This window comes from Doryrhamphus excisus, unplaced genomic scaffold (genome assembly GCF_037039965.1).
Source record: "Doryrhamphus excisus strain RoL-2023G ecotype Guam unplaced genomic scaffold, RoL_Dexc_Guam_v1.1 HiC_scaffold_24, whole genome shotgun sequence".
Taxonomy (NCBI): Eukaryota; Metazoa; Chordata; class Actinopteri; order Syngnathiformes; family Syngnathidae; genus Doryrhamphus; species Doryrhamphus excisus.
In genome coordinates, this window is record NW_027621862.1 from 1707971 (window position 1) to 1734262 (window position 26292).

Below are 26292 nucleotides of genomic sequence, written 5' to 3' on the forward strand. Positions count from 1 at the left end.
AAGATGCAAAAACCTCAAAAGAATGCCAGCATGGTTTTCATGGGAACAGGAAGTTGGTCGACGATTGCCAGTTGGGACCTCGTTCATGCCTTTCTTTGGCCTTTCCTGTTTGGAATTCCGAGTGAAAACGATCATGATGATAGCCTGGAAATTACGAGGCATGCAGGAGGCTACTTTAAAGCATATGAAGAGGAAAAAAATGGATCTTGTCTGTTTATGGCCAAACATTCACACTGGAATTGACGGACTGTATTTCCTCAAATAAATATGCATTGAAAAAAATGAATGCCTTACTCTTCAGGATACGTTATGTTTATGGTAATGGTTTTATTTCATTTGAACATGAATCAGATTACAATTGAGTGCATCCCATAATCAGTTCCCGGTTCCACATGTCCAAAAGGAGTAGGAAGAAGCAGAGCTTACCCCTCCATCTGGTACTTTTACAATCAGTAACTGTTACATTTGTTCACTTCCTGCTTTCCTAATATAGTTTAAGTTTTTATTTTGTTTTTTTTATTTACATGTTTTAATTTCTTTATTTTTTGTCCTATAGGCTCAGGAGTGGTAAATTAAATTAAATTAAATTAAATTAAATTAAATTAAATTAAATTAAATTAAATTAAATTAAATTAAATTAAATTAAATTAAATTAAATGTATTCATTCATTTTCTACCACTTTTTCCTCACAAGGGTCGTGGGGGGTGCTGGAGCCTATCCCAGCTGTCTTCAGGCAAGAGGCGGGGTACACCCTGTACTGGTGGCCAGCCAATCACAGGGCACATATAGACAAACAACCATTCACACTCACATTCATACCTATGGACAATTTGGAGTCGCTAATTAACCTAGCATGTTTTTGGAATGTGGGAGGAAACCGGAGTACCCGGAGAAAACCCACGCATGCACGGGGAGAACATGCAAACTCCACACAGAGATGGCCGAGGGTGGAATTGAACCCTGGTCTCCTAGCTGTGAGGTCTGCGCGCTAACCACTTGACCGCCGTGTTGCCTAATTTAATTTAATTTAATTAAATATTGTATTGTTTCTTGAATTGGCTCATCGTTGTGCATTGTTTGAGGGTCTTACTCAATCCAGCCCATAGTTTGATTCCACATACTGAAATGCTAATGCTAAATGTTATTCACTCCAGATGAGGAGAGATGACCACTTCACTGCCACTTAAAAACAGATGCATTTTATTCATGAGCCACTTTAGTAAGGCCAAAACAAAAGGGCACGCCCATAATTGTGCGTCACTGGCATACAGATTTACAAGCCATGCTGTCGCTCACATTGTCGTCTGACTTGCTGGTCCTGATTCCAGCATGTATATTTTGCAAAGTGGGTTCTTTACAATGGAGTAAACCTACTGGGAAGAACACGCAACTTCTTTTTGTCTTCTCCCACACATTTCCTCCTCTTTTCACATGTTTTCCGTTGACGAGAAACAAGGGCCTGGGCGAGAAAACAAGGAGTTTCCTGTGTCCCGTGGGGGTCAAATAGCACGAAGAAGCCGCTCCCATGTGTGTTGTGAACAGAGACGTCCCCACACAGGAAGCTTGGATACAGGAGGCTTGTATCCAAAACGCTCCACAAAAGGAGGAGGAGGTCCGTGGGATGAATCACTCAAAGTGAAAGTCAGCTGCTATTTTAAAAGCAAGGATGGACAAGGATGGAGTCGAGCCAAAGACATATGTGTCCACTGCCCGTCTGGTGCTCAAGAGGCACAGACGTAATGGACGGGAGCGCGCTCAGACCAGAAACAACAAAGTGGGATTGTCGCATGCAACAGGTAACACTCCGAGCGTTACACATTTGTAACACGAGTGCATCTTTTGTTAATCACCTCGCTTCTATTCTGAAGCATTTAACTAACGCCTGCAGCCCACCGCAAAACCCCAGCAGGGGCTTCATGCTTGACCTTTTTTTAACTTGTAGCCCTTTTTGCATGAGGGCATTGCAAAGCGCCATGAGGGGAAACAAGTCATAATAATAATAATAATGACTTTCTTCCTTGCCTGGGGTTTTTTGGAGGCTACCACTATCATAACATTGCTTATTTTCTTCTGGCTGTGATACAAGAGTTGCATCTGTGTGTTAGTATTAATATAGAAATATTACTATTAACAACAATCACAGTCATAAAACTAATATTTATTATATAATGACAACAAAAAACGACTGTACTAAGTTTGTGAATCCCCGATTGTATAGTGGTCATAAAGGGTAAAAAAAGCTAAATAATGGACATTAAGACACAGGGTCCCCCTTTGTTATGAACACATTACACCAGGGGTGTCCAAAGTGCGGCTTGTGGGCCATTCACTCTTAAACTACTGAATAAACTACGATTCTATATATATACGTATATTGTTAGGTTAGGGACTCCAAATTGTCCATAAGTATGAATGTGAGTGTGAATGGTTGTTTGTCTATATGTGCCCTGTGATTGGCTGGCCACCAGTCCAGGGTGTACCCCGCCAAAGTCAACTGGGATAAGCTCCAGCATACCCGTGATCCTTGTGAGGATAAATGGTACAGAAAATGGATGGATGGCTTTGCGACCAGTCCAGGGTGTACCTCGCCTCTTGCCAGAAGTCAGCTGGGATAGGCTCCAGCATGTCCATGACCCTCGTGAGGATAAGCAATAGAGAAAATGGATGGTAGGATGGATTTGCGACCAGTCCAGAGTGTACCTCGCCTCTTGCCTGAAGTCAGCTGGGATAGGCTCCAGCATACCCGTGACCCTAGTGAGGATAAGTGGTACAGAAAATGGATGGATGGAAGGATGGATTTGCGACCAGTCCAGGGTGTACCTCGCCTCTCGCCCAAAGTCAACTGGGATAGGCTCCAGCATACCCATGGCCCTAGTGAGGATAACCAGCATAGAAAATGGATGGTTTTGCAACCAGTCCAGGGTGTACCTCACCTCTTGCCTGAAGTCAGCTGGGATAGGCTCCAGCATGTCCATGACCCTAGTGAGGATAAGCAGTAGATAAAATGTATGTATGGATGGATGTGCGACCAGTCCAGGGTGTACCTCACCTCTTGCCTAAAGTCAGCTGGGATAGGCTCCAGCATGTCCATGACCCTAGTGAGGATAAGTGGTACAGACAATGGATGGATGGATTTGCGACCAGTCCAGGGTGTACCTCACCTCTTGCCTGAAGTCAGCTGGGATAGGTTCCAGCATGTCCATGACCCTAGTGAGTATAAGCAGTAGAGAAAATGGATGGATGGATAGATGTGCGACCAGTCCAGGGTGTACCTCGCCTCTTGCTTGAAGTCAACTGGGATAGGCTCCAGCATACCCGTGACCCTTGTGAGGATAAGTGGTACAGACAATGGATGGATAGATGGATGGATTTGCGACCAGTCCAGGGTGTACGTTGCCTCTTGGCCGAAGTCAGCTGGGATAGGCTCCAGCATACCCGTGACCCTAGTGAGGATAAGCAGCATAGACAATGAATGGATGGATATTCCACTATTTGAAAAGCACTGGTTTCGCATCATTGATGTACAAAATGTATCAAAATGGCCCACAGATTTCCGTATGCGATCCTCATTGGAAAAAGTTTGGACACCCCGAAACACCTGGTGCTCTCTGCAGTTGAGTGAATAAACACTGACAACAACTTTATATCAATACGCAAATAACAACCTCTGTGTTCAGATCACAAACAGAACCTCGTCGAGTCCCCTGGCCCACACGGAATGATCAACGAAGGAAGCGCAGGGAATTCATCCGCCGGTGTTTCCTGGCTACACAATGGTGAGTGACCATAACCGGACTTCCTTGTCTTGGAATGTCTAAAAACAATAAAAATCTGTATTTAATATTAATTAGGTGATAAGCCACATCCTCATACATCCTGTACGACTCCAAACAAGTGTTCGCCTGGGAACGCCAGGACATTGACAGTTGGGAATCCATCTGGAAGTCAGTCCTACAAATCACATATTAGAGGTATGAAAATGATTGACAGCCACTTCCTGGTTAATCACCCAATAACATTTCTTGTGTGCAGACACAAAAACAATCTGTAGTCCAGAAGATTGTGAGGTCATGGCGGAAAACACAGACCCAATTCCCGAAAAAGTGAGCGGACAGAAAATGGAAGGTAGACTTCTTCATAAGAATCAGTCGCTTTACCCGTTTGGTAATACAACCAATCATGGTTGCTGTCTTGTCACTGATTGGTCAAGTGCTAATTTAATGAGCCAAGCATGTTGCACTCCTGTAACCCCGCCTCCTTCTCCTGCGGTGTGCACACCTGGCAGACATCTTGACCTTCAAACAAAAGGCTCCACAAGTAAGCAACTCCTTTTTTTCCCTGTTGAAGGTCAATCCGTGGAGTTTCTGGATCCACCCGATCAGGTGGAGGTTCGAGTAGGGGATCAAGTCCAATTAAACTGTGAGTTCAGGAGCACCTCCGTCCCTGTGGCGTGCTGCTGGATTTTCAACAGAGACAAGGTCACATGATCAGTTAGCTCAATAGTTCTCAATACAGTTTTTCCAGACTTCCGTTTCTTCTTCTTCTTCTTCAGGCGGTACCGCTTGGACCCAGAATGTCCATCACTAGCAACGACACCCATAGCGAATTGGTGATCTCGCAGGTCTGCCCGGAAGACACCGGCTCGTACACGGTCGTAGCTCGGAACAAAATGGATTCTGCTCAACATACGGTTTCCCTCAGCGTTATCGGTAAGGATTCCAGATTAATTCACGTCCATGAATTAATCGATCATGGTGATAATATTCAAATTATCTTTATCTCTGAACCACTACAGATCGACCCGAACCACCTGCATCCCATCCGGTGGTCTCCCAGCTCTCTACTGAGTCCCTGGTTCTGTCCTGGACGGGTCCCAGTTACGACGGAGGCACGGCCGTGTTGGGTTACATCGTTGAGGTCCGTCAAGAGGGTCCAGACGCTTTGGAAAACTGGACTGAAGTCAACGGGCGGTGTAAGAACACGTCTTACCAAGTCTGTTCAGGCTTGGACCCGCATGGGAAATACCGATTCCGGGTCCGGGCCTACAATTCCGCAGGGGTCAGCGAACCGAGTCTGGAGTCGGAGTGTGTAACCATGATGGCTAAGAGTTAGTGACTTTGTACATTTTGCTGTGTGCTAACCTGTGATATTTGAACCATATTTTTTTGTGGTAGAAGAAGAAACGACGGAAGGGTCGGAATGTCACGAGGTAGTGGTGACGGACACCACACATAAGGTCAAGGATCACTACGATGTGCACGAGAAACTGGGAGTGTAAGCATGGAATTCATTTACTCCGATCTCAACAAGCTACAAAAGGTGGCTAATGTCGGGAAACGATATTTGATGCTAGCAAAATATTCCGATATCGATATTTGGTCTCACCTAGAACCTGTGTGTTGACTCAAAACACAAAGTCAATGGATAAAGTTGGGAATCACAGAGATATTAACCTTTTGGTTTTCCGTCCAGTGGGAAGTTCGGTCAAGTGTTCCGGCTGTCTCACAAAGAGACGGGGCAGGTCTGCGCTGGGAAGTTCTACCGAGCCAAAAGCTCCAAGGAAAGGTTAGCGGCACACCGGGAAATCGACCTTATGAACCGCCTCCATCACCCTAAACTGGTCCAGTGTCTTGCGGCGTACGAATCCCGCTACGAGATGGTCATGGTTATGGAGTAGTAAGTACTAAGATCCATGTGGATCAAACAAACACCCCCTGGATCTGAATGTCGATGTGCGTCAGTATCGCAGGCGGGGAGCTCTTTGAACGCATCGTGGACGACAACTTTGAACACACCGAACCCACCAGCGCTCGTTACATGCAACAAATCCTGGAAGGGATGCAGTACGTTCACAAGCAGAACATCGTCCACTTGGACCTCAAACCTGAGAACATCGTTTGTGTGGACACTACCGGAACCCGGATCAAGATCATCGACTTCGGTTTGGCTAGTCAACTGGGTAAGTCTGCAAACTGGGAAAAGACTCCCCCCATCCAAGAGAGATCCATGTATGCATTTTTTCCGTAGAGGACGGTAAACCCCTCATGGTGATGCACGGAACACCGGAGTTTGTTGCCCCTGAGGTGATCAACTACGAGCCCGTGGGACTGGAGACGGACATGTGGAGCATCGGAGTCATCTGCTTCATCTTGTAAATCAACCATGACTTTTATTCCAGAAAGCGGTAGCTGGGAATACTCTCTTTGAAATCCAAGAGGGAATTCCATTCTCATCGTGATAAATGGCCTCGTTCCGTCTTGAGTGCTATAAATAATCCGTCTACTGTGGCAATGGCATCTTGGCTTAAATGTTATGTTAGCATGGATTATACCAAGGACATCCTTTAAGGCAGGCGTCTCAAACTCAATTTCCCTGGGGGCCACTGGAGCTAGGGTCTGGGCAAGGCTGGGCCGCATCAGGTTTTCCAAAAAAAAAAAAAACGCATTTATTAAAAACAGAAAAATATATGCTAACTCGCAAACTAGAGAGCTAGCGACCTAAACGGTAGCCTTCAAGTTATTTCCTTTCAACTTAAATAGCCAAAAACTTACCACTTCCACACGGATAGGGAGGATAACTATTAACAGTTATTTAACCTTTAACATGAACATGAATCAAACGTAATAATTTTTTCTGGGTACATGATACCATACAGCATCCATATCAAACTTGCGCGGGCCGCACTAACATTAAACTTTCATATCAAGGCGTGGGCCTCAAAATGGTGTCCTGCGGGCCACATTTGGCCCGCGGGCCGCGCGTTTGAGACCCCTGCCGAATAAAAGCATATTTTAAGGCCTTTCATTCGCCATTAAGTTATACTTTATTTTGTGGAGATAAAAAATTGGAAAATTCCTACAAAAAGTAGACTTCTAAAAAAATGTTAGCATGCTAACCTACAGTATTAGACTCCATAGTTGGTTAGCATGTCTTCTCGATGACTTCCAGGCTGAGCGGAGAATCGCCCTTCCAGGGAAACAGTGACGCCGAGACCTTTGCTTTGGTTACCGCCGCTCGTTACGAGTTCGACCCGGAAAGTTTCGAGGATATTTCGGATCAAGCCAAGGACTTCATCAGCGCCCTGTTGAAAAAAGACCGCAGGTTAGTGCTGCTTGATTGCGGGAGGTTGCGGTTATGATGTTTTGTGTTTTTTTTTGGACAGATTTTCACCTTTTTTTTTTTTTTTTTTTTTTAGATGCAGGTTATCGTGCACCGAGGCCCTCGCTCACTCGTGGATGGCGTCGTTCACGTCGCTCACCCGCAGGCCTACCAAGTCCCTCAGGAAGGAGCGGATGAGACGCTTCCTGGCTAAACGCAAATGGAAGGTAACAGATTGTTATAATAATATGTACACATAAAAGCAAAAACAACATAAAATGAGTGGAAATGCATGATTAAATTTTAACGCTAGTTGCTAGGCAGATTTTGTGGGTTTCAGCTGCCCTCCAAGAGCAGGGAGAAGCGACATAAATAGGAAGTTTTCACCTCCAGATTGATTATTGAATATGTTTTTTTGGGGAAAAAAAAAAAAAGGTAACTATCACTCTGCACCACAAACTCCCGGTGCATTTCCTGGTTTATGTTTTTGCTCTTATCTTGAACATGTCCTTTTGTTCAGTTCACTCAATTTTTTTTTAACTTGCAGAAAACCGGCAAGGCTGTTCTGGCCCTGCAGCGAATGTCTAACCTCTCCAACAGGCCAGACTCTCCTGGCAGCTCCTCAGAGGGTAAGACTGATAAAGAAGACCCACATAAAGATATATATATATTTTTCTATGTACAGGTCCTCCAGCTACGTACGTATGGCAGATGAATCACAAGTTCCACATTTGTCACTTCAAGTTTACCCCTTTTGTGATCTGTGAAGCCCGTTCCGTTGCCTCTCATCCAGAGCCAAGCTGGAGCCAAGAGGCAGAGGAAGCCATCCGCTCGCTGGATAAGCAGCTCCAGAGCGAACCCCGCTTCCGGGAACCCCTGAGGGACGCCACTCTTCCCAAAGGATCCACTGCTCATCTGGCGTGCCGTGTGGATGGTTAGGAATATGACAAGAGCCGTGATGCACTTCATTAAATATTGCCTCGGAAGCCTACTGGGAGGCCAAAGCACCCCCCCACCCTCCACCCCCCAAAAAAATTAATTAAATCTTTTTAATTATGACAGCGCGATGAAGTGAAAATGAGACTTCAGAGTCAAAACTAAAAGTCACAAATTGGTTAAATACAGTTTGCACGCAACAAAAATATTATTTTTACAATTTTGTGTACTAATAGAAAAGTGGAACAATACTACACAGAACATTTGTTAGTGAGTACTTACTTTAATTGATGCACTTTTAAGAGAAAAATTACTCCATGGTAAAAAAAATGCATGTTACACAGCACTGAGTCAATTGTTCAGTGCACAATTTTTTGTGAGCACTTTTGCACTAAATTAGTAAAAATTATAAAATTATGATGCACTATTACTGAAAATGCTGCCATGGGTGGGAAAAAAGCATGATATAGATATATAATGATATGAATTCAACAATATTATACATGTACAGCACTGAGTTAATAAGTAAAAAAAATCACATAATTCAAATTATTTTTAATGAGAACTTTTGCATTCATATGTATTATAATAAATATAATTATGGTGCTCTTAAGTGAAAATTACTCCATGGGGAAAACAAATGCATGTTACACAGCACTGAGTAAATTGTTCAGTGCACAATTTTTTGTGAGCACTTTTGCACTAAATTAGTATAAATTATGATGCACTATTACTGAAAATGCTGCCATGGGTGGGGAAAAAAAGCATGATATAGATATATAGAGATATGAATCAACAATATTATACATGTACAGCACTGAGTTAATGTGCACTTTTGCATTCATCTGTATTTTAATTAATTTAATTATGGCGCTCTTAAGTGAAAATGCAGCCACTGAAAAGTTTGCATTTAACTTTTGCAACAAATGAATGAATAAGTCATCTATCCTTGCCAGGTTACCCACATCCAGACGTGAAGTGGCTTCAGGGCGACAAACCGGTATCCGAGTCGTCCAGAGTGTCCACCGAGTACCGAGACGATGGATCCTGCTGCCTAGTTCTGGCCCATTTAGAACCCAGCGACTCTGGGGTTTACGTGTGCCGGGCTAGCAACGAGCTCGGGGCGGCGTCGTGTTCCGCCAGACTCGTAGTGGACGTGTGAAGGAGAGGAGCTGATGTCATTTCAGCAGTACTACTTATGCACTTATGTGTTACGGTCAAAGCATGCATGCGTTCTTCAAAGTCCATGTTGTTCAATATACATCTTTTTAATAGTATTCATGATTAAAAGGTTACATTTGAGAGACAAAAGATGTTTTTTTTTTTTGGCAGATTCTAAAAAATTAATAACCGGAGCTTGCAGGTGACATGAAATCCTTTGTCACCAACTGACCTAACACCTCGTAATAAAGGCTTCTGTGGGGAAATGCCCGCAAACATACTAATACATGATTTAATTGTTTCCCTAAAAACATCCACATGATGTGAAAAGTGCATAAATAGAAATGCGACTACTGTATTTTCCGGACTATAAATCGCACTTTTTTTCATAGGTTGGCTGTTCCTGCGACTTATACTCCAGAGCGCCTTCCAAGATGGCGTAATGTCTGTTTTGGTCAAGAAGTTTGGAACATAAATTACCCGCAAAAAATGCGACTTATACTCCAGTTCGACTTATGTATGTTTTTTTCTACCTAATTATGCATTTTTGGCCTTGTGTGACTTATACTCCAGTGTGACTTATGTATGTTTTTTCTACCTAATTATGCATTTTTGGCTTTGTGTGACTTATACTCCAGTGTGACTTATGTATGTTTTTTCTACCTAATTATGCATTTTTGGCTTTGTGCGACTTATACTCCAGTGCGACTTATGTATGTTTTTTTTTCTACCTAATTATGCATTTTTGGCCTTGTGCGACTTATGCATGTTTTTTCTACCTAATTATTCATTTTTGGCCTTGTGCGACTTATACTCCAGTGCGACTTATGTATGTTTTTTCTACCTAATTATGCATTTTTGGCTTTGTGCGACTTATACTCCAGTGCGACTTATGTATGTTTTTTTTTCTACCTAATTAGGCATTTTTGGCCTTGTGTGACTTATACTCCAGTGTGACTTATGTATGTTTTTTTCTACCTAATTATGCATTTTTGGCCTTGTGCGACTTATGCATGTTTTTTTCTACCTAATTATTCATTTTTGGCCTTGTGCGACTTATACTCCAGTGCGACTTATGTATGTTTTTTCTACCTAATTATGCATTTTTGGCCTTGTGCGACTTATGTATGTTTTTTTCTACCCAATTATTCATTTTTGGCCTTGTGCGAATTATGTATGTTTTTTTTCTACCTAATTATTCATATTTGGCCTTGTGCGACTTATACTCCAGTGCGACTTATGTATGTTTTTTTCTATCTAATTATGCATGTTTGGCGTTGTGCGACTTATACTGCGGAGCGACTTATAGTCCAGAAAATACAGTATTTGTTAATTCATTGGTACAATCGTATGAAACTTAGAGGAAACGGTCCCTTCTTTGCTTCGGTGCCCCCTATTCACATTCTGTGAATAAACACAGAGCCCCTAAATGTTCCTAATATATTCCAATATTCAGTATTTGTCATTATTACATGTTAATTTTCCATAAAGCAGGCATGAGTGAGATGAATTAGAATGCTGAAACGGGATACTTTCATCTGTAATGTCGGTGTCCCAATACTGTCCATATAGTCTTTTCCTTATGTATGATACTAGTATTAAAAAAAACGACAAAAAAACGAGGCACTGAAGCATCAACCTGTTTGACCGTCGGTCGTCCTATGTTCATCTATCCTGGATTCTCTTCTGTAGAAGATTCCACGCTTTTAATACCTTTGGTATGGAAGGAGGGGGGTGTTATAATGAGAAAAATAACGGTAAGTGACGGTGACGGGCTGAGGTGTACTCACCTGATTACGAGTTACGTCGGGTTCCCACATTGTGCTCAGCACCACGTTAGCGTGTTCGATGAGCTCGATGTTGGACATCTGGCTTTTTAGGCGATGCTGGGCATCTTCCGGGGTCACACCGTCTCGCTCGGTTATCCTTAATACCGACTGGTAGGATACAGAATATGAACAAAAAAAACCACCATAATCAATAAAATCGATTTATTGTGTCTGCTGATACTAAATGATATTGCAGACCTCCTCCTCAGGGATGATGGTCACCCAGACCTCATGGACCATGTCTGTCCAGCCCGCCTCCAAAAGGACCGCCGCATCCACCACACAAACCTTTTTACCTAAGAAACAACCCCCCCACTTCAATAGATAATCAGCTGGGTGTTGAAAATCAGGATGTTGATGATTGCACTACTACCTTCCTCTCTGGCTCGGCTGACGCCGTTCTTGACTAGAAGCGCAATCTCAGGCCACACAATGTCGGTTAGCGCTTTTAACCTCTCCTGCAGGGAACCAGAGTCAAAACCTGAACCTTCACAACATATGCCGCGGTCTGATTCCAACGTGTACCTGCTCTCCAAACACTTTCCTCCCTAATGCACGCCTGTTGATGCTCTTATCTTCATTTAAGACATCTAAACAAAGAAAAACATTTATTTACTAAGTTTGAGAAACCAGACTAGAAAATGTTCTCCTACCTGATCCAAACTCTTCAAGAACTTTACGGTAGGCTCCAGTGTCCGTCTCATATACTTGATGGCCCAGTTTGTCGCAGTCGATATGCACGGCGCCCAAGCCCTGCAGCCGTTTGGCGATGGAGCTTTTCCCGCTGCCGCTCCCGCCAGTCAGCCCGATTATGTACGGATGGAGAGGGAGGTGCGGCTTGGCCTAAACCAGGAGAAAAAAAATAGGATGAGAATTGGTCATAGTGGGGGAACAGAAAAACATTTTTAGTTCTTCTTCTAGGTTCCAGGACCTACTTTCGGAGAAGTGAGGAGGGTTCCCAGCAGACGAGAGCGGAGGCTGGAAGAGCTGATTTTTTCCTCTTCGATCTCGGAATGATGGGCATCCTTTAGCAACTGGATCTCATGAAGAACCAGAGCTGGAAGGCCCTGAATGATTTTTTAAAGAGGACCTATTATGCTCATTTTTCAGCCCTTTGTGTTCAAGGATGCCTATAGAGCAGCGACACACAATAACCTGCACCTATTCCAGCTGAATTTTTTTCAGATTTCCATAAGTCTGTTTTAATTTCTTCCACCCACTGCCCACCTTCGGGCACGCCTATTCGGCTGTGATTGGTCACACTCACAAGGGTTCCCCAAGACTTCCGGACTACTGCCGAAACCCACTTTTTAATTTTGTCAGGTTGATTAGTTGATTAGTTAATAACTAAATAAATTAATAATAAATAAGTCACACAAATATCTAAAAAAAATACAAGTTTATTAATAAATAAATATTAATAAAATAATTCATTCATTCATTCATTTTCTACCGCTTTTTTCTCACAGGGGGTGCTGGAGCCTATCCCAGCTGTTTTTGGGCGAGAGGCTGGGTACACCCTGGACTGGTCGCCAGTCAATCACAGGGCACATATAGACAAACAACCATTCACACTCACAAGGGTTCCCCATGACTTCCGGACGACTGCCGAAACCCACTTTCTAATTTTGTCAGGTTGACCAACTGATGTTGATTAGTTAATTAATTACGTTAATTAATAATAAATAAGTCATACAAATATCTAAAAAATGAAACGTTTATTAATAAATAAATATTAATAAAAGAATTAATTAATAAAATAAAAATTCATTCATTCATTTTCTACCACTTTTTCCTCATGAGGGTCGCGGGGGTGCTGGAGCCTATCCCAGCTGTCTTTGGGCGAGAGGCGGGCTACACCCTGGACTGTTATATTATAAAAAATTTAAAAGTTTATTAATAAATAAATATTAATACAATAATTAATAATTAATAAATAAAATAAATAAAATAAATAAAATAAATAAAATAAATAAAATAAATAAAATAAATAAAATAAATAAAATAAATAAATATATATATGAAATTCTTTATGTGCCCCTCTAAAAAAATGTCCATTAAGAAAGTAAAATGAAAAAGTGTATACGTAAAAAGAGAATAATTAGCACTCCTTAAAGACACACACCCCTGTGACCAATCCCAGCTCATTAGCCTTAAAGCTACAGACGTACAAACCCACTAGGGCTCACCAAAAGCAACTTCTTTATAAACTTACATTCTCTATGCGTTTCCTATTGACAGCTTCGCCGCCCTTCCGTGTCTCCTCGCTCACCACGATGCACTGGAGCATGCGGTCCACCACGGACACCCCTAGCGGGTCGTCGAGTGGCACGATCTCCACCTGCAGCGAGGGCTTGATGTCCCGCAGGAACTCCTTGAGACTTTGGACTCTCAGGGCGTATGGCTGGATGAGCTCTTTTAGTACCTTTTCTGTCAGGAAAGGAACATCAGTCGGGTTTGCAAACAGGAATTCGGTTAAAAATACTCACTGTTCAACATTCCTTGGTCACACACGCCGATGAGGAAGCGTCTGGTGGCGAGAAGGCATGAGATGTTGAGGAGGGTCTTATGGGCCCCGTGGAGGCGGTCAAAAGTGCCGCCGACCACCACATCTGTGTACGTCTGCAGTGGTTTATCTTCAGTTTCTTTAAGCCTTGCCACCTCCTCGTCTTGTAGCGTCTCCAACTGCGGGTGAAGCAGCACTGATGGAAGTTCAGGGCTGCAAACGTAGCAGCATCCTGTGTACCTCTGCAGACACTGAGTCACCTGGCTGGACTGAGCCGGGTCCTGCAGCTGAAAGTCCGTGAGAAGAACCTCCGGGGAGTGAGCGAGGTACTGCGGAGAGGGGAAGGGCCCGCTGGCGCCGCAAGCAGCTGGAGGGGCGTGGATGTTGGTGAGCAGAACACGGACATCCAGGTGGCCGCACACGTCGCTTGCGTTGCTGTAGAGGCGCGTGATGAGCGTGGAGACATCCACGGCGGGTGGGATGAATACAGGCCGAGGTTGGCCGCCACCCCCGAGGTTGAGCCCCGGGTGAAGGTGGACGTAGAGGGTGCGCTCCACTAGCTGGGCCGCCGAGCTGAGCACGGGGGTGATGCGCAGGGGGAGCGTGTGGAGGGGGGACGTCAGCACGAGGATGCCTGTGCTGAACATTGACATGGTCTCGGCTGTGCGGTCGTCAAGGTAACAGTAGAACCACTGCGCAGAAAAAAAAACTGCTGCATAAAACTGAATGAAGAGTTAACATGGCATCTGTAAAGCTGACGTCAACAAGGAGAATTATTCAATCGCTTATGTAGGCACGCCTACTCTGCTGTGATTGGTCACACGCCCACATTGCTTCTTAACTATGAACCATATAACCAAATCCATCCCTCTGTGACATCACAAAGTAACAGTTTTACCCCGCCTTTTAAAACAGAGCGTTTTGAGCATCCTAAACTTCTTTCAGGGTGAACTTACAAATGTACAAACCTCATTAATTGAAACTTTGGCATCGTTAAACACGAGAATAGGACATTCTAAATACATTTATAGTGTAGAAAAGTGGAAAAAAGGCGTATAGTTAGTACATGGTAACCACTCAGTGTTATTGTTGTTACTGATTACACTTGGCGAATACAGTTTGCAGGACGGTAGTAAAACATTATCTTTGTTAAGTCAAATCAATGTTGCCCCCCCCAATCCAAAAAAACAACATTGATTGTAAATCCTGCTTTTTTTTTAACGTAAATGTATTTTTTTACACCCGAATTTGGCGAAATTTTTTGTGTAATTTTTTTACACCCTTGAATTACACATTATAATATATCCCTTCGCACATATCAGTTACTTCTTAATTATTTATTATTTCTAAAGTGTATGTACAGTATGTACAGTGAGAGCTAGAGCTAATTTAACCCACGTCAAAGTCCTTGTTCGTGTAAAGCACACTTGGCCAATAAAACTGATTCTCATTCACATTCCGATTAGTTGACGCACTTTGTAGCAACATTTAAAAAAAAATATATGTGACGATAAATTTTATTGCGGGACTCAGCAAGCAGATCCTGATTGTATTTTTAATCCTCACAAATCATGTGTGTTTACATGCTAGCTTAAGTGTCACCCATAAGGCTACCAGACACGTACGTAGTTAAATAATATAGTATAAATGTAAACATACCTGCTCAATGTCGTTTAGGAAACACACTTTGAAGGGAAATGTTTAACTAGACTATTCACGCCGGCCAGAATGGTTGAACACACGATTTGATAAAGGAGATAATGAAGGAAGAGAGTTGGGTAATCACGTGATCGTCTAAGCTAACCTGATTGGTGGAAGAAAATCCGCAGTGGCGTTCGGGATGTGTAGTTATATTACAAAGCGCTATTCATTCCTATGTGAATGAGAAAAGGATACAATATAACAGATAAAAAAATTAATTGATTAAAAAGCCGTGTTTATTACAGTGGGGTGATCCAACTAAAATGTTATGGGGGCCATCTTTGGAAAGCTCAAAAGGTGTGGGGGTGTCATTTCCTGCACACTTGTCAAAGATCCTCTAAATGACAGGAGCTCTGCATTGTTCTTAAGGACCCTGTGGTCAGAAATCTTCATAAACTAACTGGAAAAAAACAACCCTAGTCAAAGATCATCTATATAACAGGAGGGTTTTCCGGTTTTTGAGGACCTACTGCAAAAAATTCATTAATTCTTTCATTTTCTACCACTTATCCTTGCAGGGGTGCTGGAGCCTATCCCAACTGTCTTCCGGCAAGAGGCGGGGTACACCCTGGACTGGTGGCCAGCCAATCACAGGGCACATATAGACAAACAACCATTCACACTCACATTCATACCTATGGACAATTTGGAGTCTAGCATGTTTTGGGAGATGCACGGGGAGAACATAAGGAATTGAACCCTGGTCTCCTAAGTGTGAGGTCTGTGCGCTAACCACTCGATAGTCAATGTCATTCATTCATCATTCATTCATTTTTTACCGCTTTTCCTCATGAGGGTCGCGAGGGGTGCTGGAGCCTATCCCAGCTGTCTTCGGGCGAGAGGCGGGGTACACCCTGGACTGGTGGCCAGCCAATCACAGGGCACATATAGACAAACAACCATTCACACTCACATTCATACCTATGGACAATTTGGAGTCGCTAATTAACCTAGCATGTTTTTGGAATGTGGGAGGAAACATGTAAACTCCAAACATAGACTCCAGATGGTGGAATCGAACTCGGGTCTCCTAGCTGTGAGGCCTGCACGCTAACCACTCGCCCACCGTGCAGCCACTGCAAAAAATGCTGATTAAAAATTCGTTTCGGGGGCCAACAGGATTTGTTTTCAAATGGCAACAAAAGCAACATTCAGAGGAATCATGTATTGTTTCTGAAATCTCAGGTTTTATCATTTGAGGCAATCAAACTTGTTCTTACAAAAATAACAAAAAGAAATGAAGCGCTATCTCGGTACAGTAGAAAGAGTTGCATGACGTCGCCCCCGGGGGGGGGGGGGGGGGTGGCTGGGCGGAGAGGCATTGCATAATTAGCCAAAAACAGACATCAGCACACGTTAAAAACAACATATTCAAGTAAAGACATTATGTAATCACATTAAAGCCTGGTGGCAACTGGTTAAAATTAAAATTAAGACTTGCTGGGTTTGGCCAGAAAAGTGAGACGGAAAGCCACGCGATCGATTGCCTACGGTGCAGCTCTGCGGGTCCTCGTAGTGCTCGGGTACATCAAAATGTATCAAAATGGTTGAGGAAAAAACGTTGACCGATATGATGTATGCGGCGATGTTGCAGCATCTGGTGTGACATCGTCATTGAATGTATTCAGGATGAGAATGATACCTAAAGGTCGCCCAATCAATCACATGTTAATTGACTTTCTTCTCGCTGGTGCCATCTATGGCCGCTGTGTCGTAATGGCACTTCTCCACACATCGCCTCGGAAACCATCCTCTGATGCGTTCACCGGCTGTAAACCAAAATAAGAAAAAGAAAGTGTTAAAAAAAAGTGTTGCTTACGTTGTTGTTGTTTACATTCTTACCTCTCATTTGCTCCTCGCTCAAAACTTTATCTCCGTACATCCACCACCTAAAAAGAATAAATCATGAAAATAAACGAATAGAATAGTCACTCCATGCAAAAAAAACGACAAACTCACTTGGTGCCGCGTGTGGCCAGGATGGTGTCGCCCTGCTTGAGGGGGATCCTGGGCTCCTCTGTGCAGGGCGTTCGGAAAAAGGTCTGGATCCCCTTGGTGAGGGGGCAGCAGGCTCCGTTGTAGTCCTCCACGGCCTGGTACTGGACCTGCTGGGCGAGCCATATGACAAACGTGGTTATTCTATGCTGTTTACGTCTACATTACGCTGACCGATTTCCTCAAATTGTGGACTCGGTTCTATTAGACCCAGAAAAGTGGGAAAAAAAATAATAGACTATTATTATTTTAATACTGGGCGGTATATTATTGACATAGTTGCTAATGGTGATTAATCATGATTAATTAGATAATAATTAATGTGAATAATAATTTTAATCAGATTAATCAAAACAATCAAATGTTTTAATAAATCCTGATTAATTAAGAATTAATCTGATTATTTTTTTTAATCACTTGACAGCCCAAACATATACGCATATATATATAAATGTCACTGTAACAGATAACGCTGCACGGCGGGTGAGTGGTTAGCGTGCAGGCCACACAGCTCGGAGACCTGCGTTCGATTCCACCCTCAGCCATGTCTGTGTGGAGTTTGCATGTTCTCCCCGTGCATGCGTGGGTTTTTTTCCGGGTACTCCGGTTTCCTCCCACATTCCAAAAACATGCTAGGTTAATTAGCGACTCCAAATTGTCCATAGGTATGAATGTGAGTGTGAATGGTTGTTTGTCTATATGTGCCCTGTGTACCCCGCCTCTCGCCCGAAGACAGCTGGGATAGGCTCCAGCACCCCCGCGACCCTTGTGAGGAAAAAGCGGTAGAAAATGAATGAATGAATTTTAATATTTAACTTGTCAAGAACTTACACTTCTCACTCGTTTGTCGGCCTTCTGCTTCAGTTGCTCAACCTGTTGGAATAGCACAAGCATGTTCATACATAATGGACGACATTATGTGGTGCTCGGTTTAGTAAAGTCAGAACTAGGACACTTACAGTTAAGGTATGCTGGTGACACTTGGGATGGACGGGCCACGTGATGCCATCCCCTCTTGGCGCCCCCGACCATGTGAACACTTGCTTGAAGTTGAGCCAGCGGCCGCCGAGGTTGTACGGGAAGATAAACTCCTCCCCGGTTTGGTAGTGCTGTATTCTGTCTTTGGCCTAGTGGTGGGAGATGAGATAGATCTTGTATAGGACCCACAACAACAAAAAACAACAACTATGGCTATTTTTGATACTTTTAACGTTATAATATGCACCTCCATTCGTTTTCTATGCCACTTATCTTCATTAGGGTGATAGGGGTATGCTGGAGCCTATCCCAGCTGGACTGGTGGCCAGCCAATCACAGGGCACATATAGACAAACAACCATTCACACTCACATTCATACCTATGGACAATTTGGAGTCGCTAATTAACCTAGCATGTTTTTGGAATGTGGGAGGAAACCGGAGTACCCGGAGAAAACCCACGCATGCACGGGAAGAACATGCAAACTCCACACAGACATAGCTGAGGGTGGAATCGAACGCAGGTCTCCGAGCTGTGTGGCCTGCACGCTCACCACTCGTTCCTCGTGCAGCCTTATCTTTTAAAGTGACATATATATATGTATATATGTGTTTGGGCTATAACGTGATTAAAAAATTAATCAGATTAATTATTAACCTATTAATCATGTTTAATTAAAATAATTTAATCTGATTAACTCCACAGAGAGATGCCCAAGCAGGCTAAACAGGGCTTCATAGTCAAAATAGGTGTGTCCCAATGACAACATTATAAGCTAGCTCAACAGGAAAGAAATACGTATTCATGCTTCACATCAGGATTGTGAGTGATGAGCAAAATTCCCATAAAAGTGCAGTTCCCCTTTAAGTCAAGCTTTTTATTCACTTCTTTATTCACTTCACTGGTGATGGATTCTTCTTTGTTGGTGTTCATGGCTATTTCTGAGCATCTAATTGGCCGAGTGTAGAAACTAGTGATGAGAATCGGAATGTTAGTCCTGGTTCCATCAATGTTCCAGACTGGACGCCCAACTCTATTTATAATCACTTAGTATCACATCGTTCTTACCTTTTCCTCGATCCAGGACTCAATCGAGGTTTTGTTTCGGATGATGACTTTCAACTGGAAATAAAGGAATCGAGTTAAGGCAAAAAGTCGATTGTTTTGCCTACATACACTTCAAAATATATTCATTAACAATGCTGTTTTGTGGTTAAATACAGCCTATTAAAGCATGCATATTTTGTGATGATGTGTAGTATTGTGTACTGGTTACTCGGCGTCAATATTGCTCGTCATCTTTGAATTATCTCCCAACAAGCACCATAATCCATAACACGGGCTAGTGCTGCGGCTGTAACCCATGCCAAGATAAAACTCTGAACCTCTGATGTCACTTCCTGTCTGACCCCTCGCTCAGCATCCACAGCAACACACACACAAGCAGTTTCTATGGCGACTATATTGATTAATATGAATGTAAAGGTGAATATGGGGTGTTTACAGGGCTCTAATAATTTTTTTTTTTGAAAATCGATATGCTGATATTGTCCAACTCTCAATTTCCAATACTGATATCATCGGATATTGTATTTCTATGCTGATATCGGGCCAATAATTATCTGACATCCCTACTAATATTATCAAAAAACTTAATTAGAATGTCACAAACAGGTTTTCTATTCTTATAAATAAGGAATAGTACTTTGTGGAAACATTTAGCATGGTTGGGTCCAATTAATTGGCACCAATTAACCGTGATAAACGAGGGATTACTGTATTTATATGCGGTATATGCTCCAATTAAGGCCTCTATTGAATTAAGTGTAGTAGTGTACATATTCATAAGACTATGTAGTAAAAAAAAAAAAACCTAAAAAAAATACTTTTTTGATTTTTCATGCACTCCAGATCATTATGCTCCTGCACACATTTTATCCCAAAACCGCCAAGCACAAAACATACCTGTATGACGAAAAGCATACCGACGGCGATGGTGGTGCCGAGCGCCAGGCCTAAGGCGAAGAGTGTTGCGGCAAAGGCGGCCATGCTGAAGGGCATGAGGGGCTGGCTCTGACGCACGGCGCTCATGTCGATTTTAACGGTGCTCCATCCAAAGGAGATCTGAAGCAACACATTATAAAACCGCATGAAACTGAATGAACGCAGCTACCAAAACGCACGAAAACGTCCCCCCTCACCCTCTCGTAGAGCTGCGTGTACATGGTCATGATAAAGATGGTGGCAGCGTGCGAGCAGCCCAGCGGCGCCAGCAGCAGGAAGCTGGTGAAGTAGGCGTGGTTCTGGTGGCCACAGCAGTTGTTGATCCACGGGCAGTGGTGGTCCATCTTCATCACACACCTGAAGCGGGGACACAGGGGGCAATAATAATATGTTATTGTTTTACGGCGATATAAACAGGTGGATGAGTGGTTAGCGTGTTCGCCACAGTCAGAAGATTAGGAAGACCTTGGTTCAGAAACTTATAAACAATTTTTTTTACTACTAACTGTGGTTACTGCCATAATGTCAATACGTAATTTAAAATGCTGGAGATAATTTGACCCTGGAACAGACCATTTTTGCATTATTTTGCCATGCAAACCACCAGCGTTCTGCAGCAATGTGTTCCACTTTAATCCGATTGGAGTCTCCTGCACGCGCTCTTCTTTTTCATCCATTCTAAGCGCTGTGGGGCGTACCTGTTACACTTTCGGCAGTGGTGGGATCTCGGGGCCTTGTATCCTTGGCACACTCTGCAATACTGCAAGTACTGGACATCCTCTTGATTATCCTGTTTTCAGATAAATAAATAAATGTGGGGAAATCTCACATTCTCGTATTCTTGCTTGCGCTTACTGGTTTCCAACCAAGAGGGATGTATCCTGGCCCGACAAACATGGCATTGAAGTAGTTGTACAGAATGAGGACGGTCCAGTTGATGAGCATGATGAAGTTAATGCTGCCTCCAGTTGTGTCCAGAGGCCAGTACCAGATAACGGAATCCAGCATAGCCATGCTGGAACATATGGCAATGACGGAAAGGGCGATGACCGGGCCCCAGTGACACAATCTCCTCAGCTCATGGAGATTCTTGAACGACACAAGACTCGACAGGATGTTCATTATCCAGCACCCAATGAAAGAAACTATTACTATTCTGGCTCGAGCGCTACTGAAATGTAAGGGTTACTTTTTGTTATCTTGCAAAGTCGGCTGTGCAGATGGCGCACATATTTTTCCTATAGTCAGTCGGATTTCAAGTGTTACATTGTTGTTTGTCCTGGAAGAGAGCAGCATCCTCTATTGGTCCTTTTGGGAGGATGCTATCCTTGGGACACACTCAAACACTCCATCTAGGAAGAAAAGAAACAGGAACAATGACTTTTAGACATAGATTCTGCTATATATACTGTAAAAAGTGGTAATGGACGACACAACCATTAACTGCAGGAAGTATAATATGAAAGCTGATGCTTCTGTGTGTAAATACAATATGCTGAGTACATTTACTTCAGCGTGTGTATCGGATTCCACGCAACTTTATGGAAACCTATATATGAGTTTTAGCTTTAAAACTAACCCGACTGACTCATTATACAAGCAATTCGCTAAATTAGCCAACGAATGCTACAAAACACGACAATTGGCCACATTACTCGCATAAGAAAGCAGGCGGCTAGCTTGTTCGAGGGCTGTTAGCTTGTTCGTCAAACTGAATTGCTGGTACGTTCAACACGAATGAATTATAATGATGTAACTTACAGATTTCTAAAAAAAAAACACAGTTTGACAATATATTTTTTTGAATGATGATAAAAAGCTGTCACTTTAAATTACCAACCTGGCCACTTCCTTGTTTTTTCCTCTTGGTGAGGTTGTGAAGTAGGAACCATTGTCAGGATATATGATGTTCAAGTACGGATACTATTGATGTTACATTTAAAGAGATTAAAAACTTAATTTATTAATATGAAATGTATATTCTTTTATAATCCAAAATAATTTTGAGGGTTACTAGATCAGTCATATCTAACGAGTGAGTAATTTTATGTTCATAAATTCCAACTTCCGGACCGGATACAATTCACTGTGACACAAAGGAAGTGACATCCTAGTCGTGTTTATTTTATTATTTTAAGCTAACTGCACAGCAGAAAACATCTATCTTCCATTTAAATTGCACGTCACATTATGTCTTCTGATTTCGAAGCCTACGAGCAGGACTTTGGCACCATTACAGCCGAAGTGACGAACAAAATCGGCAGAATTCCCAAACTGAGTGGAGGTAAGAGAGTTTATTGATTAGCTCTGAGATAGCTTGGACGCTAGCTGGTGCAGCAGGTCTGGTGACTTTTAAATCAATTTCGCATCACTTTCACATCTATTGATACATAGTTTTTATTCTTAACTACTAACGTAACCGATACTTATGGACTTGTGTCTTTATTCGCCTTGTGCACGGGTTACTGTTGTTAAAGTCACTCCATTTTCTCTCATTCAAGGCATACAATATTGTCGCCGAAGTGAACAAAAAAAGTCAAAATATTCTAATTCGGTTAAATCACTATTAATATGTCATTTGTCACATTTATGAACGTGCAAAATAGTTAATCAAGTCACTGACCTGTTGCATTACCGATTGTTGTGACGAACATGGAAGAATTGTTGTGTACAATCTGTATAAAATATATTTATTTACTGTATGCTGCACAACTGTATTTCATTTCTTTAATTTTTTCTTTTCTTTGCATTTTTGGGGGCTATTTTCTGCAGCGTAAATGCTTTTTCACACTGCCCAGATGGTGCATTAAAACCGCATTCTACTTAACTGCCACTAGAGGGCGACTGTGACTAGATGCAGAGACAAATTACATAGGTATATTAACTAACAATAATATGGTCTTTTTACAACAAGCAAAGTGCCAAAAAGTCAATAAAAAAAGAAGAAATTCATGAAAAATAAAACAATTAAGGGAGAAGTGAAAAGTTGAATGTTTTTCATGTTGGAATGTCACAGAAATGTTTATTTATATTTGTATTTCCTTATTTTATTGTATTTGTATTCTTTTTTTTTACTTTGTATTATTATTGTATTGTATTATTTTAAAATGGATGCAATGCATGACCCACTTTTGAGTCTTAATCTTGATCCACCAATTGAGAATCCCGACTTTAAATGATAAATTATTTTTTTAATGGTAATTTAAGTGCTTTGATTGTGCTTTATGCAGAGAAAATAGAGTGCTGCATCTATGAATCCAGCAGAGGGCACTGTCTCACCAGTCAATTGACTTTTTTTCTACTATTTTCTTAAATGTTGAACCATACGTTATAACAGTGTGACTACTTAATGGCTAAGTTCTAACCTTGTGACATGTCCCTTACTTCAGAACTACTACGTGTTTAAAAAAATATACAATAGACATACCACTACAAGTTTAAAGTAAAAAATACATTTTAACGCTTTCTCATAATGCATTGCATCCAAGCCTGCGATGATGTCAGCTCCCTCCGGGCTTCTCTGTCTCCCTCTGGTGGACAGAGGCAGCATTGTAGCTCAGTCCTTCCATTCATCCATTTTCTATGCCGCTTGTCCTCCAGTGAAACGATTTGCTCAGTGTGGCTTACACACCGGAATTTAGGGTAGTCAACATTTTCCAGCAGAAGAAGCTTCGAAAAGTGCAAAAGTATCAGTGCATTAGTGGAACTGGAACGTGAATTGAATTGTTTGGGAAAGTTGTTAAGGAGCTGTTGACAAATGTGGTCAGTTCTTTTTCTGTGGGAATTCTGTCCCAAAAATCAGTAGACACAAAACGGTATTCCCGAGCTTGTGAAATTATCATCATCAAATTATCATGACAATTATCAGCGTAAGTCGTCCTGTTTTCTGTCACTTGTAGACTCGTTTTTCATTCAGTTGCTACTCCATTGTTGATTCTACCTTCAATGCATTGTTGTGTCTCTGAAGTGGCTTGATATTGGCTGTAGTTTACATTAATATATGAATATAGCCACCGACAGAAGGCTTTTGTTTAGTTCTGTGTTGCACATTTGCACAATTGGGCTTACAAAAAAAAAATGTCCTTGGGTGTGTTCATTCAAAGCAACACTGAGATGTCGACGTATTTATTGTTGCGCCCGCCCCTCGACGCTTCAAGAATGCTCTGCTGTTAGTCCGTCAAACTTTTAATTGCCACTTGAATCTAACGTACAACAAGACCTACAATCTCTTTTAATTACCGGTTCTATTATCGGCGTGTACTCTCGCTACGCATTCATGCATTGTTTCACCCTCCTCCACCTCTTTGTCTGACTTGCAGCAAGAAAGTATTGTGACACTTGGCAGTGAAATCGCCTCTGGCTGTTCAAGAGTTTGGTATCAAGAGCTTGGCTAAGGACTTTTTTATGCTATGTGTGAATTAATTTTCAAACTACTCAGAAAAAGTTAGTTTTTCCTTGTTTACTATATAACATGATCACTCAATAGAGCTTCAAAAAGAAGTAATGTCATTCCATTCCAGTCCTGTAGGTGGCAGCTATTTTGTACCAAAATGTAATTGGTCATCCATCCATCCATCCATCCATCCATTCATGGCCTTATTTCCGGTCTTCTCACATTATTAACTGAAAACTTGAATGAAAAGCAGGTTTGTCCGTCTCTGCTGGGCCCCTCCAGCCGCATCCGCTGCCTTCTGAACCACAGATGCAACCGACTCCCTCTTCTGTGCCCACGGCATCCCGGAGACGAGTCAAAATGCCAGCAATCGACCGTCAGCTTGGCACCGCTGCTGAAATCAGTGCACACAACGCGCCTTTCACGTTACTCGATATTTTTGCATGACCTTTGACTCACTCACATATTATTGACATAGTTGCAAGTGGTGATTAATCATGATTAATTAGCAAATAATTAATTTGAATAATAGTTTTAATCAGATTAATTGAAATGATTAAATTTTTTAATAATTGTGATTAACTGTTAATAATTAATCTGATTAATTTTTTAATCGCGTGACAGCTCTAACATATACACACATATATAAATGTCACTTTAACAGATAAGGCTGCACGGGGACGAGTAGTTAGCGTGCAGGCCACACAGCTCGGAGAACCGGGTTCGATTCCACCCTCGGCCATCTCTGTGTGGAGTTTGCATGTTCTCCCCGTGCATGCGTGGGTTTTCTCCGGGTACTCCGGTTTCATCCAACATTCCAAAAACATGCTAGGTTAATTAGCGACTCCAAATTGTCCATAGGTATGAATGTGAGTGTGAATGGTTGTTTGTCTATATGTGCCCTGTGATTGGCTGGCGACCAGTCCAGGGCGTAGACAGCTGGGGTAGGCTCCAGCCTTTCATATAAATGTGGTTTGCTTTTTCTAATGGTTTATTTCATCGCTGTATCGGACAAAGACCTGCACATCAAGTCCGAATGCGTTTCAATGGGCGGCTGCATAAGACACGGATGGGTGAGGAGGTGCGGCGCTTTCTGACTCGTGGCAAAGTGAGCAAAGCCGACACCTCGCTTCCCTTTGAGCTGTCTCGCTTGCTCCTCGACGGGAGCCAACAAAGGCCTCCCAGACGCCAACAAACTAAGATGCGTCACAAATGTCGGCTCGCCGCATGGAGAGAATGTGTAAATATATCTTCAAATGTGTCCTCTTGTTGTGTTTTTTTTTTTCCTCCCATCTCCACGCTTTCTCCCCACCGCCCCCTTTTTGCGGGGGCTGTTGTCATGAAGCGCTGTTCATCTTGTCGCCTGATCAATATGTGACTGTTTTGCTTTTTTTTTTTTTTTTTTTACCTTTCAGAGGAGAAGACACAGCTGGTTCTAAATGTCGACAAACAGCTTGAAGAAGTCAGAGAGTTGGTACGTCTTTGATCACTAATTTCCTTCCTCTTCCTAAATAATGAATTGACGACCATGCTCCATCCTCCACCATGATGTGGCGTGCAGATGCTTGACGAGGCTCCCACTTTGCATGATTACTCGCCCCGGTAATCCACTTTTTAAGTGACACCCCCCCCCCTCTGTGACACATTTCACACCATTATCTGGAGTCTTCACGTCACTGTTTAGAAATG

The 26292-nt window shown here is 42.4% G+C and overlaps 4 protein-coding genes and 1 long non-coding RNA gene across 11 annotated transcripts in view; 2 read left to right on the forward strand and 3 right to left on the reverse strand.

Moving 5' to 3' along the window:
• Positions 1 to 1625: 1625 nt before the first annotated feature.
• On the forward strand, positions 1626 to 9558 carry LOC131109848 (myosin light chain kinase, smooth muscle-like). Of its 2 annotated transcripts, none has more exons than XM_058062254.2 (16): positions 1626 to 1797; positions 3679 to 3777; positions 3853 to 3972; positions 4034 to 4126; positions 4349 to 4479; positions 4554 to 4710; positions 4797 to 5108; positions 5176 to 5275; positions 5474 to 5677; positions 5743 to 5960; positions 6029 to 6152; positions 6950 to 7102; positions 7197 to 7326; positions 7647 to 7728; positions 7893 to 8033; positions 8992 to 9558. In XM_058062254.2, exons 1-16 carry the CDS (start codon positions 1668 to 1670, stop codon positions 9195 to 9197), a joined length of 2400 nt encoding a protein of 799 aa, XP_057918237.2. In that variant the 5' UTR covers positions 1626 to 1667; the 3' UTR covers positions 9198 to 9558. The 2 variants fall into 2 exon arrangements, with proteins under 2 accessions (XP_057918237.2, XP_057918238.2); XM_058062255.2 differs by having other exon boundaries at positions 1627 to 1797; positions 3853 to 3945.
• On the reverse strand, positions 3398 to 7445 carry LOC144895247 (uncharacterized). The gene is made up of 3 exons (XR_013625739.1): positions 6898 to 7445; positions 3667 to 3815; positions 3398 to 3444 (listed from the first exon to the last, which is right to left on the reverse strand). It is a non-coding gene; the product is annotated as an uncharacterized LOC144895247 (long non-coding RNA).
• coasy (CoA synthase) lies at positions 8864 to 15330 on the reverse strand. The gene is made up of 10 exons (XM_058062256.2): positions 15191 to 15330; positions 13515 to 14223; positions 13241 to 13455; positions 11961 to 12092; positions 11679 to 11868; positions 11551 to 11615; positions 11399 to 11483; positions 11224 to 11321; positions 10987 to 11133; positions 8864 to 10909 (listed from the first exon to the last, which is right to left on the reverse strand). The coding sequence occupies exons 2-10, from the start codon at positions 14182 to 14184 to the stop codon at positions 10862 to 10864; spliced, it is 1650 nt and encodes a 549-aa protein (XP_057918239.2). The 5' UTR covers positions 14185 to 14223; positions 15191 to 15330; the 3' UTR covers positions 8864 to 10861.
• Positions 15331 to 16886: 1556 nt separating this feature from the next.
• Positions 16887 to 22141, reverse strand: zdhhc6 (zDHHC palmitoyltransferase 6). Of its 3 annotated transcripts, none has more exons than XM_058061751.2 (11): positions 22051 to 22141; positions 21066 to 21562; positions 20909 to 21000; positions 20408 to 20567; positions 20172 to 20330; positions 19275 to 19328; positions 18187 to 18354; positions 18059 to 18100; positions 17192 to 17337; positions 17075 to 17121; positions 16887 to 17001 (listed from the first exon to the last, which is right to left on the reverse strand). In XM_058061751.2, the coding sequence occupies exons 2-11, from the start codon at positions 21330 to 21332 to the stop codon at positions 16901 to 16903; spliced, it is 1236 nt and encodes a 411-aa protein (XP_057917734.2). In that variant the 5' UTR covers positions 21333 to 21562; positions 22051 to 22141; the 3' UTR covers positions 16887 to 16900. The 3 variants fall into 3 exon arrangements, with proteins under 3 accessions (XP_057917734.2, XP_057917732.2, XP_057917733.2); XM_058061749.2 differs by having other exon boundaries at positions 17192 to 17340; XM_058061750.2 differs by lacking the exon at positions 22051 to 22141 and adding an exon at positions 21972 to 22050 and having other exon boundaries at positions 17192 to 17340.
• A 171-nt stretch (positions 22142 to 22312) lies between these two features.
• Positions 22313 to 26292, forward strand: part of vti1a (vesicle transport through interaction with t-SNAREs 1A) — a 145806-nt gene continuing 141826 nt past the window's right edge. For all 4 annotated transcript variants that reach the window (XM_058062703.2, XM_058062700.2, XM_058062704.2 and 1 more), the window contains exons 1-2: positions 22313 to 22494; positions 26019 to 26077. In XM_058062703.2, coding sequence (XP_057918686.2) covers positions 22401 to 22494; positions 26019 to 26077 — 153 coding nt within the window. In that variant the 5' untranslated portion in view covers positions 22313 to 22400. The remainder of the gene's footprint in view (positions 22495 to 26018; positions 26078 to 26292) is intronic.